Raw genomic sequence first — 16,476 nt, forward strand, 5'->3', positions numbered from 1 at the left:
TTTTGTAATCTTTTTCAGAGGGGCTTCTGAACAATGCCAGGGATACAAGTGTCATGGATACTCTACCACTGAATGGTAACCATGGCAATAGTTACAGCATTGCCAGTGGCGAATACCTGAGCAACTGTGTGCAAATCATAGACCGTGGCTATAACCACAATGAGACCGCCCTAGAGAAAAAGATTCTGAAGGAACTCACTTCCAACTATATCCCGTCTTACCTGAACAACCACGAGCGCTCCAGTGAACAGAACAGGAATCTGATGAACAAGCTGGTGAATAACCTTGGCAGTGGGAGTGAAGATGATGCCATTGTCCTGGATGACGCCACCTCCTTCAACCACGAGGAGAGTTTGGGCCTGGAACTCATTCATGAGGAATCTGATGCTCCTTTGCTTCCCCCAAGAGTCTACTCCACAGAGAACCACCAGCCACACCATTACACCAGAAGGCGGCTCCCCCAAGACCACAGTGAGAGTTTTTTCCCTTTGCTAACCAACGAGCACACAGAAGATCTCCAGTCACCCCATAGGGACTCTCTGTACACCAGCATGCCAGCACTGGCTGGTGTGCCTGCCACAGAGAGCGTTACCACCAGCACCCAGACCGAACCCCCACCGGCCAAATGTGGTGATGCCGAAGATGTTTACTACAAAAGCATGCCAAACCTAGGCTCCAGAAACCACGTCCATCAGCTGCACACCTACTATCAGCTAGGTCGCGGTAGCAGTGATGGATTTATAGTTCCTCCAAACAAAGATGGGACCCCTCCAGAGGGAAGTTCAAAAGGACCAGCTCATTTGGTCACTAGTCTATAGAAGATGACACAGAAATTGAAACCGACAAAACTGCTAACACCTGGTTGACTGTTCTGAGTTGATATAAGCAGTGGTAATAATGTGTGTACTCCTAAATCTTTATGCTGTTCTTGAAAGACAAACACAAACTTTCAGACTTTTTTTTTTTTTAACTGGGATTTTTAGGTCAGCCCAGGGGAGAAAGATAACTGCTGAAATTCCCCTGTGCCCTCTCCTTTCTTGTCTTTTCCCCCTCAGATGGAGACTTCATTATGTTAATGAACGAGATATGAAGAAAATGGCGCTCATTGTGGCCTTGTTGAATTATGTTGTGTTTGTTCTAACATCTCTGATGCTCTGTTACTATGATTACAAGGACCTGATTTTTAAAAGGCCAGAACAGTTGTTTGACATTAGTAACAATGCTGCATCTAGATTGGAGTGCTGCACAAACAAACATAAAAACAAAGCAAAACTGTATCACATAGTGGTTTTTAGTCACTCACAACCTGAATTCACCACAGTGGGAATAGCTGTGGAATACAAAATAAAACAACAAATTAATAATGAAATGGAGGGGAATTCTAGAATTATATGCTAAATGCATATTTTATGATTTGCTGTATTAACTGATGATAAAACTAATGGCAGAAAAAAAATTGAACAATTTCTATGTAATGTACAGATACTAGCATTGCACATATAGTCAGCTTTCTGTTCCTCCAGAATTTGAGTCCTGTTAATGTAGTGGAAAAAAAGAGATATTTTTTCTTTTTCTTTCGTGCTGGTCTTGCAAGTTTGTCTGCCAGTAAGAGAGCAAAGTTTCCTTCCTTCCTTCCTTCTTTTCTTTCTTCCTTCATTTTCTTTGCTTTTCCTTCTCTTTTTCCTTTCTTCTTTTTTTCTTTCCTTTTATTTTTCCTTTATTTTTTCTTTAAAATTTCACCTGGCAAAAAAAAAAAAATAAATAAATAAATAAATGAAACTATCACTTTATAAGAATCATTTTCTAGTAATGCAAACAAATTATTTTTTACAAAAAAATAAAATAAATAAAATTAGACTTCCTTCCCTCACTATATATCTTTATTCAGTCAGAATATTTCCAAGAGCATTTTTGCAGATTAGAGCAGGACGAACTTTTATGTTTACAGTATACATCTGTTGTAATGCAAAGTATATTTGGCAAGCAGTTGATCACCAAGACAGTAGCTATGATTCTAGAAGTCAAGAGGCGTCAATAGAACTAGTGGGGCTTCTGCATGTGAAAAAAAAAAACGGTATCCCATAGGCATTAAAGTGCTGAATGCTCAGTCTGATCCCCAAGTGGGCACCCGCACTACCAATTTTTAAAGGAAATTCACTCCCTTGTAGTAAGAAATGAAAGGTCAAGTTATTTTGAAGTGATTTTTTTAAATTCTTCTGTTTATTAACAGGAAAATTTATTTATTTGACAGGATTTTAAGTAATGTAGGAATACAAGAGGTAAATTAGCAGCACATATAATTTTTTTTTAAATTTATGATCCATTTTGTATGGTCTCAAAGTTGGATGACCTCATTACTAATATTTGTTGTAAAAGTGAAACTTGTTTGCCAACCAATAAACAACTGATTGAGATTTAGAAGACATTGTTTTGATGTATGTACTATATGATGAATTATTCTTTTCATTTTTCTCGTCTTTCCTTCTGTTTTCATTATATATACTTTGCTAATCGATTACTCTATGGCCCAAATGAGCCATGCAATAGAAATCAGATCTGCCTAGAAGAATAACCTAAGCACAAAATTTTACCATTTTTGCAGACAAAGTAAACCAGAAAAATGGGATGGGCATGTTTATGTTGAATGAAATAAGATGCATAACTTACTTTTAAGCAGGTTAATATAAGCTACTATGTGCTTATTTTATAAGCAGCAGCCATCATGCTTACTATAAAAACCAGCTTCAATCAGAGATTTATGTATTGAATTGAAGAGGGGGTGAGTCACTTATTTTCCTTTCCTGTAAGTTCTATTTTGATGTCAGAAATTTAAAGTCATTCAGTTGGCTCAAAGCTGCCAGTTTAATGGCAAAGAGAATATCCATTTTATAAAGATAGTAGAAGACATTTTTATGCTAATTTTTCTTGCCCCATATATGAAACAAAGTCCTTTCAAAGAAACTTTCTAGATCTCCAATTACTGAAGAACCTTTACCAGCAGTGTCTAAACATAGAGTCCCTTCTAGAGCAAAGCTAGAATGAATTTGCCAAATTGTAATTTATCTTGTAGTGTATGATATTTTGGTGACTTCTTCCCCCCCCCCCGCCAAATCTGAACACCACCTACCTATTAATTAATTTCTTAACTTAAGATGAGATGGAATAGTTTATGGAATAACCAGTAATCTCTATATAGTTTAAGAATATATGACAAAAGAAAGAATTCTGTGCTGGGCCAGAGTACATCATAATCTTAATATTCACCTCAGAATATTTTATGCATCATTCCTTTTTAGTCACTTAACACGAGTAATTTTTAAGTCTCTAGAATTGTTCTTGAGTTGCAGGAGAACTTCAAGCTTTAATGGTAATTAGGTTTTCACATCCCACACTGTGGCAATATTAGCACCTGAAAGGTGGTTTGCCTATCTGTTGCATAGAATACATTTGGTAATGAAAAAGCCCCTTTTAGACAACTTGTCTAAAGTTGGCCTGTGGATTATGAGCGCTTATGCTTGTTTCGCCAATTCAGCAGAGATCTATATGAAAGCAGCTCGTCAGTAAGAAGCTAGTTTCACAGAACAATGGGGAAACTACCTCAAGTCAGCTTGCTGAGGCTGCCAATTCTGATTTTCTGATATTGCTACCTCCCTGCCCGCTATCTTTTATGTGTCATTACATGGAATTTGAAACAGGTAGCCTCCCCAGCTTTACACAGACCAACTGAAGAAAATCACTTGAATACATAACTGGTGCAGAAGGCCATTTAGGACTGTCAGTTACTACCAAGCCCTTGCATAAAGATGAAAGGGTGAGATGTTTGAATTCGAATACATCACAATTGATGTGCTATCAGAGAGACAAGATCCCAAAGACTTTTACAGAAAGAGATTGTTCCCTCAAGTTTTATGTGACTATACTGAAACAAAACAGTAGATATAGGAGCTAATTATGTGTACATTTCAATAGAAATTTGTGTATATCTAACATGTATTCATTTAGTCCTTTTTATACTAGCAAGGCTTGAGTTCCTAAACTTGACTTTTTTTCACATGTATTTTCATGCATAGCTATTGATAAATTAATAATTTTTAAAAAGTTTATTGTTTTTTTGCCACCTTTGGTTGACTATACTTCAATACCCTGTGCCATTCATGACTTACTTATCTGCCTACTTCTGATATACTTATCTGAAATTCTATAAAAAACTATATTTTCATCAAGCAGACGGACTGTACCTACATAGCACATCATTTGGATAGCTGGAAGTAAAAGTTATGCCAATAAAACAAACCAATTATTATTTCCTAGTAAAATAATATTTTTGTAATATTTTACTCTCGAGCTTTTTTTTTTTTTTTTTCTTTTGAGGTCTATCTCCCAAGGTACTTTGCAGGACACTAGCTAACAGATCTCATGTCTAGTTGACTCACAGACTGTTGGATTGTTGCAAAGCCCATGTTCCTAATTGATAATATTTATGGAGAAAACTACATTTTGTGAAGGAAAAATAGATTTGAATTTCAATTTAAGTTTTTGAACATCCCTCCAGTTCCACTCTATTAAAAGTAAAAAATACTATAGTTGAATAATAAATTGCCATGCTTAAATAATCATGACAAAAAAGAACTTGCATGAGAACAATTATGTCAAAGTGAAAATAATCAGGAAACTGTATTAATAAAATGTAGATAATGGAAATATCCTTAACTTCCTATCAGGCAAATTCACAAAGACTCAAAACTAAAGTGTAGTTTATGATATATACTTTGAAAATCCCCATTAACCTAAAAATGTCAACATATTGATAAAAGATCTTTAAGATTTAGTGTTTTTAAAAAATTAGTTGGTGTGACGAAACTTTTCATGGTAATAGAGATAAACATATAAGAGAATTAGTAATAGTCATATAGAACCCATGGACTTAATTTTAGCCAGTATCTTCAGCTTTTTCCCCCACACATGTTCCAATCCATTGACAAAGGTTTATTTAGTTTAAAAAATGACATTAAAAACTTTTAAAGACTGACTTTCTGCAGTATAGAGAACAAAAGGGAGAGGGAAACCAGTTTCTGGGTTGTCTAAAGATCAACTCCAGACTAATCAATAATCAGCTCCTATTAGTGAAAGAAGCATTTGTTTTCAGAAGTTGTGCGTTAGTATTATACCAAAGTGCTACTGCTTGAGGTGTTTTAGAAAAAACAAAAGCACTACAGAACTACTATATTACTGCAAATTTAGAGAGAGAAAGAAAGAAACCCAGACTCTAATTTGATTTTGAGCAATTCTAAAAATATTGACAAGAATGTCCTTTCTTCTGTTACAAAACTATTTGAGATAAAATAACAATATGTACGATCTTCTAGTATATGTAGTACCAAGGTATTTAGATTTGATGAGTTCATGTTTAGTGGTTCATAATTATAACTCACAACATAAAAAATTACTATGCATTTCTAAAAATACTTTACATACATCCTCTGTTAGATTTCTGCACATTAATAAATTAGTTAGGAACATGGGAGCACAAGAGTGAAACAGCAACATTAGAAAATAGCTTATGGAAGCATTTTTGTGCAAATGAATTCTACGTGGAAAGCTTCTTTGAGCTCATAAAATAGATTTGATGGATCCCAACCAGAAATTCAATTTTGTAATCAGCAAATACATACTTCTGAAGCCATCTGAAAAAATATTGGTAAATATCTAAATTTTCATTTCTAAATTAAAATGTTGGTAGCTGCTTCTTTCCTGCTTAGGCCATAAGAGGAATCTTTCCTATTTTCTAATTAACCTGATTAGTTTCTACTTCACTTTTGCTTTAAAAGGGAAATCAATCTTTAACTTTCACCTATACACTTACATACTTTGATTCCTTTTATTTACAGCTTGCAGAAGAAATAGCTTGTTTACAATATTGCAAACTTTGTGATTTTTGCAATATAACAGGTAGTTACTATAGTTTTGCATATTTTCATTTTCAATAAACTTATTGCCCTACCCTCTTTAAAAAAATTAAAAGCACGTCTCCAACATCCAGGACCTGTAGGTTATTATTCAAATGTCTTCATTTCAGCTATGTTTTGATGTTTATTTCTCTCTTAATAGTATGTCACACAAACTTTTCTCATTTCACTTGTCCCATCAGAGTATTTCAAAGGTAAAGGCAAACTATGATTTTTAAGAAGGCACGTGAAAGGAGAACTTTGATTTATAATGGAGAAGTTGAGGAAGACTACACAAGGAAAAACCTCTGTTGGGATAAGCAAGTCTTTTCCATCACAATATGAACAGAAGGGCAGATCCAAGTTGGCATACTTATGGTGAGGCAGCAGGACCTAAATTCGAGTTCAAAAGAAAAAAAAAATCCAGGAAAAAATAATGAAATTGTTTAGAGTGGTAAAAACTTTAAACAGTGTAACAAGTGCTACTGGTGTGTTAAAACAAAAATTGAAGTATACCATATGATAATTTTATCCTGCTGTTTACACAGGAAACTCTAAACACTTTCAGCACTCCTTAGATATTTCTTGTCTAGCCACACCTTATCTCAAGGACACATGGATTTTTATAAATGTTTCTTAAATATAAGTATTTTTGCCTCAATTCACTTTCACTCTCTAATCTGCTTATTCTATTGTATGCCAACACAGTTAATGCTACCAGTAGCTATGCACCTTTTAGAGCTTTATTATGAATCTTTCTAATAAACATTAAATTAATATTAAATTGGAATTACGTACATTGTGCAAAATAATCCGTAACCAAGCAATATGCATATTATAGGCTAATTTATTATATATATGAATATTACATTGAGACTGAACAAATAATTACACAGCTGAAAATTTTACTCTCAAGTCCTTTCTCTCTTCAATTATTGTAGTCAATTCGTAAAATTCTGCAGACAGTTGTATGACATGTATCAAAGTACTCCATAATCCAAATGTGTCTAAAAGTATTCCCAATGCTTCTTTCATTCTAGAATGCTAAAGAAAAGAGCTTGAAAGAAGAGGAAAGGAAAGCCGACTCCTAAGGATCTAATTTAGATTAACATTGCCATTCAGAATGAGTGATTTTAAAATGAGAATGTTCCACTCTGTGATCTGAGGTTATTAAAATTTTACAGTTAGTCCAATATTGGAGGATTTTAAATTTAAAAAGAGTTAAGTTTGTCTCAATGGCCCAAGACTGCAGAATTTCACACTACATTGGCAAGGAAATGTGTTTGAAATCCATACCTGAAGTAGCTTTTTAAAGGTTAAAAATTCCCTGATTCTTCTGAAGGTAAAACTGGTAAATGATCCTGGCTTCAAAATGAAATGGACTGGTTGACTTCAAAAGGTGTTTGGCAAAAATCAAGAATGTCATCAACCCTTTAACAGTAGGTAGAGGTCTTTGGGGATACAGAATACAGTGACTAGAACACAATGTCCTCTTCTGCTGACCACTGCCTCATGTTGGAGAGCATTTTTAATGCCTTGAATTTCAAGTTGTCACAATGTCTTATGTTTTAAATACCATCATGAATCAAGAAAGATGAGGAAAAAAACATTTAAAGTTGGTTTTCATGCCTCATTTCAGAATAAAGATTTCCTTTACCATTCTAAGTAATAAAAATGATGTGTCTTGAAACAGCTGTAGACAATCAGAATGTGTTCATTTATAAACAAGTCTTTGTATATTCTAACACTATTCTTTGCCTATGACCTCCAAAATCAGTAAGTGTAGAAAGAGTCAGCTGGATTTCCTTTCATTTGGCTTCTGTAAATGCATTGGAAGTAGAAGGATAATCTGGGACATTTTTCCACACTGTTTTCCCACTTGCCAATCATTAAATCTAATTCAAAATATATCTTTTTTTAAAATGATAGTTTATTTTTAAAAATAACAACTAATTAAGTTATTTCTCATTGATAGGAACGATTTCTCTTTTTAGGAACAAGAATATAGCTATCGCAGGCTCTGGTCTCTTACCATTCTCATATATTTACATGTGGAATTAATCTTATCATATACACCTACCAGGTTTCTATCTATTGGATTTTTTTCCCTTGTACAACCTTTCCAACCTCTTTTTTTTTTTTCTTAAATGCTCTGTACAATCACATGTAAAATCATGAGCTACAAACCTCAATAAAAAATGTCAGTAAACAATAAGTGATGTAGTCACTGTTATTATATGGGAGTACCAAAACTTTGGTTTTGGGACAGTTTTTCAGACTGCAGGATAATTGAAACATAGACTCCTAATATATTTCCTTGCTATCCCTACACCCTGCCACCCTTCTCTTCACACATCCAAAGTAAAATGCAAGGGCTTTTATTCTTTTTTTTCTCTTTTAACTTTTTCAGAGAGCTGCCACCACCCAAGGTATCTATGAGGTTATTCTTTCCAGAAAAGATAGGAAGTTAAATTAAGAACTGCGTGCCCTTAAAGTCGGCCGATACTGAGATATAATCAAATGTAGTCATATCTGTCCCCTGATCTTATTTCTTCCCACCTCAAACTAGGGTATTGTTGGGTAGAAGTAAGGACAGTCAGTCACTGATGACTTTGGTGCACAGAAGACTACAGAGGTCTGTGCTGTGACATGCTTTTCCTCTTTTGAATAAAGGGCCCTATCAATATTAGTGTATGTTGCGGATCACAAAGATAGACATTATATAATCATCATTTTGTAGTGTCAGGGATTCTGATTATTTAGTTTACTAACACTGAGCATCAGAAAAATGAACAAAATATCAGCTGGGAAAATCTAATCCAGATATTTCTCCCTTATAATGTTAAAAATACATTTTCATAAGAGATATTTTGAAAAGAAATTAAGAGGAATCCTCAGATACTGAGTGCCCAGGATGTGCCTGGTACTTTGCATTGCTTCATTTAATCTCTCTAATAATACAGTGAAATGGATTTTTATTCATGCTCACTTTACAGAGGACATTGAAATTCAGATCTCACAGTCATAGAGCTAGTGAGTTTTGAAACACACTCTCGCAGCCTAAAGTCCATTTTGAGTTTTTTTACAATGTTATACTGTATCAACTAAATGATTCGTTGAAAAAAAATTAACCCAGCCCTTTTCATTTAAATAAGAAGCCGGGGGTAGCAGACAGCCAAGGAATCATTGAAAACATACGGAATCTACTTTTAAGACAAAGTTTATGTAAACTCCATTTTACTTGGCGGACTGAGGTTTCACCAATTCTTTATCTTTGAACAAATTACTTTTCTAAGCTCATTTCTAAAGTAAATATAATATCTGAAAAAATAAACAAAACAATGTAAATACACTATTTTGTATGTGATATATATGTGTAAAAGTGTATTACATATATAGCGTGATATATATGTATCACCATATATATATATATATATATGCTGTACTTGGTGCACATGAAACCCTTATTTAGAAAATTCTGAAACACATTCTGAGTTAGTACTAGTATCTTGTTTGTATTTTTACACCCTCACCCCCAATACACATAATGGATAAAGAATAGTACTATACACCCACATCAAATTCTAGTGAAAGGTTCACACTGATCTATAGGATTATTTCATCCCTTATCAAAACAGCATAATAACTGCACGTTTCTTTGTCTTTATGTATGCAATTTCTCAGTATTTAATCTTTATAAAACGGTTTTAACAGCTGTACTTCTAGTGATCAAATACACCATTTTATAATCTGTTTTCAAATGGTCTTATTTGATGGAAAAAAATGGTTCTAAGTTTAATTATATTTGGAGATGCCAGATTAAACAAAGTAAAATAGATATTTTTTTAATTGCAGACTTCAGAGAACACACTGCAAAGAGTACTATATATTGCGCTCTTTCGTAAAACTATCTGGCCCTGAAATCCTCAAGGAACCTGAAGAGCAATGCATTGAGCACTATTAACCCATGGAACTCAGTTTGTGATACACCACCCAAAATATTTTTCTTACAACTGAGTTTTTTATCCCTAATTTATGTTAATGAAATACTGGAGGTGTGACGCCCTCCAATATTAATTTATAACTTTATAACTCATGATAAGATAATGTTATAGTAACAGTATTTCCGCTAATGTCTGGTCCCAATCTTTAGGTGGAGGAAGAACAATTCATGAAATGAGTCCTGCCGTAAGAATTCTGCCCTAACCATTGACTCCCTTCCTTTTAGCATAGTTCCCTATCTTCTAATGCTACCAGTCCGTTTGGCTACAGCAACTGGAGACAGAGTTCATTCTCAACAACTGTGGTTCTCATTTGTAAAGTGCACATGAATGAGAATCTTGTTAAAATGCAAATTTGGGGGGCATGTGGGTGGCTCAGTCAGTTAAGTCTTCGACTTGGGCTTCAGTCATGATCTCCCCTGTCAGGCTCTGTGCTGACAGCTCAGATCCTGGAGCTTGCTTCGGATTGTGTCTCCTTCTCTTTCTCTCTCTCTCTCTCTCTCTGCCCCTCCCCCATTCGTGCTCTGTCTCTCTGTCTCAAAAATAATAAATAAACATTAAAAAAATAATGCAAATTTTGATTTGCGTTAGTCCGGTAGTCTGGGGTTTCAATCTCAAACAAGCGCTCACACATTTGCGTGGCCACTCCTCCCAATACCAAGGTTTTCGACTGTCTCGTTCTGTTTCTTCCCCAGTAACACATTATGCCTTAGGGTATTTTTCCCCTAACTGGTTATTTTTGGATACTAAGGGATATATTATAGAAAAGGGGAAACGAGTTTCTCTTTGTGGACAATCAAGAAAGTTCTCAATTTTACCAAAAAAAAATCTATTAATATTTTGGAAAATATATATGGAGTGGATTCTCAAAGTAGGTTATGGATATAGTAGAACTGAAGCAGAAGCCATTACTGTTGTACTCCATCATTTTGGGTCCAAAATAACATGGAAAAATGGGGAGACTGTGTGTGTGTGTTTCTGTGTTTGTGTCTATATGTAATTGCATGTATATGTAAAAGACATATATGTAGCAATTGCCTATAAGAAAGATCTTAGCAAAGTGGAATTTTCCTCATTAACATTATATATAACACACTAGAAATATTTACTAGAAAATTTTAAACTGATTTTTTGAGTATGTAAAAGAGTTCATTGTTGCAGTTAGAGATACTTGCTGGTCTTCTATTTGTATGTAGAGTGGGAAATAGTCACACAGGTAGATGCAGCAAAAATCGAAAAGTTAAAGAATGCCCAGAAAGTTACATCATCTTGAATTTTATAGATAAATCCATTTCTAAAAATAGTTATAATTATGTGTTTCATTACAATACTAAAAAGTTTCTTGTTTATTGACAGTGAAGAATCTTGTCTCAGTATAATATCTAATGAGGTGAAAGTCAGCTCACTGTTTTCTACTTACTTGGGATGCTTTACCTAGGATTCACTCCCAGTCACAGGATCAGAAAATATTAATATCTATCCCAAAGTATCAAGAATGTTAACAGGCTCCGAAGATGTTATGTATAAATTGAAATAAAAGATCTTGTCTATATTGGTAATTGTGTGTTAAGTGTGTTAAAGTCAAACACACCATGGTATTAAACACAAATGCCCGGATAATTATGAATTATATTATAATGAACATGATCTTCAGATAATCACGATTCTTTAAAAAGCAAGAACCCTGTCTGATCTCCAAAATAATAATTCTCCTTATATTTCCAAATGGTGAAAGCATCTCACTAAACCTCATTATTTTTATTTTGATATTCATGCTTTGCTTATATAAGATATGACAATATGTATTTTATACTTAGTATATACTGTTAATTCTACCAATTAAGTCATGGTCTAGAAATTCACAGTTATTTTTAAATGTGGGGGGGGGCATTGTGGAAAGGTAAAGTGAATTAAAATATAAGCTTTATACGTCCTAAAGCTAATAATTTCTCACATTCTTAGAAAGTCTTTAGCACAGTGGTGATTGTCACAATTTCATTGTAACTGATGAAAACAGAATTCCATTAATTCTGTTAATGCAGAAAAACCTACCAAGAAGAAATAGGAAAGTGAAAAAAGAATATAAACTTTCTTTTTCAGCTTGGTCTTTTGTTTTAAAATTTTAAGTATAGCATGTTATTTTTCTATAATGTACAATTTTTAAATTAATGTGTTTACAGTTGTAAATTAAGTACATAGTTTCTGTAGTTTATAAATTGCCTAAAAGGTTAAAAATAATAACTAATAACATTTGGCTTTAAAAATTCAAATCGGAGTAATATCTAAGATTGAGGACTCAAGACTAATTCAAATCCCTGTGTAAAACACACTAATTCAATGTTATATTTTATTCACTTATTTTGAAAACAGAATGATATTAGCTTATTTTGCTATGTTTATATGTTATTATGAGGGTCAATAAAAATAGTTCAGTGTTTCCCAGCTCTGGCTTCAATTAGAATCACCTAGAGCATATTTAAAAAACAAATAGCCCATGTCTCACTCCATATCAATTAAATCAGAATCTCTAGGGATGGTGCCCAGGTATAAGTTAATTTTAAAAGCTCACAGGTGATTTAATGTGCAGTTTGGGCTAAGAATCACAGAGTTAACTGTTTAATAAATATTGGATAAGTATCTGCATTAATCATGTTTAAATATTACACAACTTTTCTTTTTTTTTTGAAGCAGGGAAGATGTATGGGAAAGACCAAAATAGTAAACTTCTTATCCTCAGATGAATCTAGTTAATCACCTAAATATGCTTTTCCTCCCAATTTATGAAAATGGATAACATATCGTTCAAATAAAATTCAGCTAGATTATTACCCATATCTTTCATTATTTAATGAACGGAAGAAAAATTCTTATTCAAAATATCTGGGTTCCTATCACTAGTTTCAAAGTCCATAAATATTATCATAGCAGAAAAAAAGTCAGTTATTAATTTTACATCAGGCAAAATTCACAGACACATATCAGGAATTGTTTACATGGATCAAAAGCTTCTTCAAGATTTCTCTGCATATTTGTTATCAGACCATGTATATACACGTGGTATTCAGCACAGTGTCACAGCTATCCCAAAATATCCTTGTTAAAGTGAATTCTAAATTCCCTAGATACTTAACACATAACGTTCATGGATAGAGTAACAGAATGTCAAATAAGTTTTTATTCTCTTGGCAACTGATAAAATGGTAATGCCTGCTTGGAGCACTGTCTTCAATAGGCTTTACCCAAAATTAGTAAGAAAGAATTCGATGATGGATTATTTGTATCTGTTATGATCAGGGAAGGGGACCAGAGGGGAAATGATCCATCAATTCACATGGAATTTATATGCCCTCCCTGGGAGAGAAGTTGTGAATAGAAATATCAGATGTTCCTACTTTAGAAGAACCTAGAGCCCTAACTCCTTTGTAAAAACCTTTTTATTCTTGCACGTAATTGACATAACAATTACACTAGTTATAGTAATTTCAGGTGTGCTACATACTGATTTGACACTTGAATGTGTGTCTCATTGCTCACCGCGGTAAGCGTACTCACCAAACAGCATTAGTATAATATTGACTATATTGCCCGCGCTGTACTTGTCATTGCCATGACTTATTTATTTTATAACTGGAAGTTGGTATCTCTTAATCCCTTTCACCTATTTTGCCCATGCTCCACCCCTTCTTTATGACAACAGCTACTTCAGTTATGCAATAATAGAAAATAGTGCACAAGGGAAGAAGAAAAGTTATTTACATCATCTATTCCACTTCTTCCACATGTTTGTTTTATGTTATCCACTGGGTTGAGTTTAGAATGATTTTCTATCCCATTATTTTTCACAAAGCCATACCTGAGCTCTTCTCTGCTCTAGCCGGTCATCACCTCCAGCTGACTACATCCCTCACCAGGCTCCCTCACATTCGGCCTAAATTCCATCCAGTTCTCATAGAAATGGGGAAGCCTTTTTCTCTTTTATAATCTTTCCTACATATCAATCTAAGTCTGCCTCTTATGTTTAATCTTTTTTTTTCAATATATGAAATTTATTGTCAAATTGGTTTCCATACAACACCCAGTGCTCATCCCAAAAGGTGCCCTCCTCAATACCCATCACCCACCCTCCCCTCCCTCCCAACCCCCATCAACCCTGTTCTCAGTTTTTAAGAGTCTCTTATGCTTTGGCTCTCTCCCACTCTAACCTCCTTTTTTTTTTTTTTTTTTTTCTTCCTCTCCCCCATGGGTTTCTGTTAAGTTTCTCAGGATCCACCTAAGAGTGAAACCATATGGTATCTTTCTCTGTATGGCTTATTTCATTTAGCATAACACTCTCCAGTTCCATCCATGTTGCTACAAAGGGCCATATTTCATTCTTTCTCATTGCCACTTAGTTCTCCATTGTGTCTTATGTTTAATCTTAGCCTTACTCTTTTTGCCCATTTGTTTCTGTGTTTTGTAGAGGTCATTTACATATTAATTGATGTTTCTCTGCTCCATAAATCAGCATCTTCTCTTACTCAGCCTTGAGATCAACTCACCAGCCAGGAATTTGCTTTGTTTCCCTTCTTTCTAATTTTTAATATATTTTTTACTGTTCATACATTTTTGACAGAGAGACAGAGACAGAGACAGAGTGTGAGCAGGGCAGAAGCAGAGAAACAGGGAGACACAGAATCCGAAGCAGGCTCCAGGCTCTGAGCACAGAGACCGATGCGGGGCTCGAACCCACAAGCCATGAGATCATGACCTGAGCCAAAGTCGGATGTCTAACTGACTGAGCCACTCAGGCGCCCCTGTTTCCCTGCTTTCTAAGCTATTCATTTATTTACTTATTTTCCATGTACAGTGTAAATTCACAGAATTGCAGATGTGAAACAACCCTTGAAATCATTTAATTCAATCCCTTTACTTCACAGGTGAGTACACTGAGGACTACAGAGAACATGTGATTGTTCAATATCATACCTCATTCACACTGGAGCTAATTCTTGGATCAGAATTTCCTGATCAGTTCATTTCTCATCTTCATATTTTCCTGGCTAAGTCCTCCTACTACAATATGTCTGCCTCACATGTGATCTAGTTTCTCTTCTCTTACTAGAGTATTTTTTGAGATCCTTTGTCTTTATTTTTTAATGTTTATATATAGGAGAGAGAGAGAGAGTGCAAGCAGGGGAGGGGCAGAGAGAGAGAGGGAGACACAGAATCGAGGCAGGCTCCAGAACCTGTCAGCACAGAACCCAAGGCGGGGCTTAATCTCATGGACCTTGAGATCATGACCTGAGCCGAAGTGGGACGCTTAACCTACTGAGTCTCCCAGGCGCCCCTGAGAGCCTTTGGTTTTAAATAAAGAACCATAATTCAAACTTAGTTAAGCTAAACAAATAAAAACATAAAATACCTTTAATGAGATTTATTGACTCACCTTAATCAGGAAGGAAAAGGTGAGGCAAGGGCTAATTGGAAACTAGACAATGAATACAAAGACTTTCCCTGTGTCTGATTTCTCTGTTTTTCCTTGTTTTCCCTATGCGCCAGCTTGATTTTTTTCCCACTAAGAGTCAGTATTTTATGGTGGTCAAGTGCCCAGGCTTTGAATACAGGCTGCCTGGGTTGAAAGCATCCTTCTCCATTTTCTAGTTTTGTGACTAGAAAGTTCTTGTCTGTATCTCAAATTCCCTCCTCTGTAAAATAGGGATAATGATAAAATCTACTGAATAGGGTTTTTGGAATAATGGAGTTAAAATCATGAGTTACTGGAGTGTTTAGGACAGTGCTTGACACAAAATAAATCTTAAGAATTGTTCCCTATTCTTATTGTAGTAACAGGCCAATCTCTTTTTATAGACAGAGTCATGTTTGGTAGAAGCTTTGGATTTTCAATCAAATAGCTCCATGGAAATATATAAAGGCTCCGCTTAGAAAAATCCAAGGATTGCAGTGCCTGGGTGGCTCAGTTGGTTAAGCATCCAACTCTAGATTTCAGCTCAGGTCATGATCTCAGGGTCCTGAGATGGAGCCCCATTTCAGACTCCATGCTGGGCATGGGGCCCACTTGAGATTCTCTCTCACCCTCTACCTCTACCTCTGCCCCTCCCCTGCTCTCTCTCTCTCTCTCTCTAAAAAGAAAAAAAGGAAAAATCCAAGGAAACTGGGACCTGGCTGGCTTAGGCAGTAGAGCACACGACTCTTGATCTCAGGGTTGTGGGTTCAAACCCCACGTTGGCTGTAGAGTCTACTTAAAATGAAAAGAAAAAAAGAAAATTAAGAAAAGAAAAGAAAAGAAAAGCCCGAGGAAGGATTTAGATTCACCATGATTGGTTTACTCCTTACCCTGGACCAGTTTTTGCCTGAGGGATTGACTACCATAATATAGGCACAGCCTAAGTTACTGGTTACATCTCCAACTAGGGCAGCAAAGTCCTACCAGAAGCTGATGTGAGGGGGAAGCTGGACAAAGACACCTAGGCTACTATCAGTTGTCACAATGCTACAGCTTGCATGGTCCATCTGAGACATGAGCCTTGTAA

At 35.1% G+C, this 16,476-nt stretch overlaps 1 protein-coding gene across 3 annotated transcripts in view; it reads left to right on the plus strand.

Moving 5' to 3' along the window:
* The window catches only part of ADGRL3 (adhesion G protein-coupled receptor L3), an 827,678-nt gene extending 821,032 nt beyond the window's left edge, over positions 1-6,646 (plus strand). For all 3 annotated transcript variants that reach the window (XM_049630539.1, XM_049630537.1, XM_049630538.1), the window contains one exon: positions 19-6,646. In XM_049630539.1, coding sequence (XP_049486496.1) covers positions 19-818 — 800 coding nt within the window. In that variant the 3' untranslated portion in view covers positions 819-6,646. The remainder of the gene's footprint in view (positions 1-18) is intronic.
* The last annotated feature ends 9,830 nt before the right edge of the window (positions 6,647-16,476 follow it).

This window comes from Panthera uncia, chromosome B1 (assembly GCF_023721935.1).
Source record: "Panthera uncia isolate 11264 chromosome B1, Puncia_PCG_1.0, whole genome shotgun sequence".
Classification (NCBI taxonomy): Eukaryota; Metazoa; Chordata; class Mammalia; order Carnivora; family Felidae; genus Panthera; species Panthera uncia.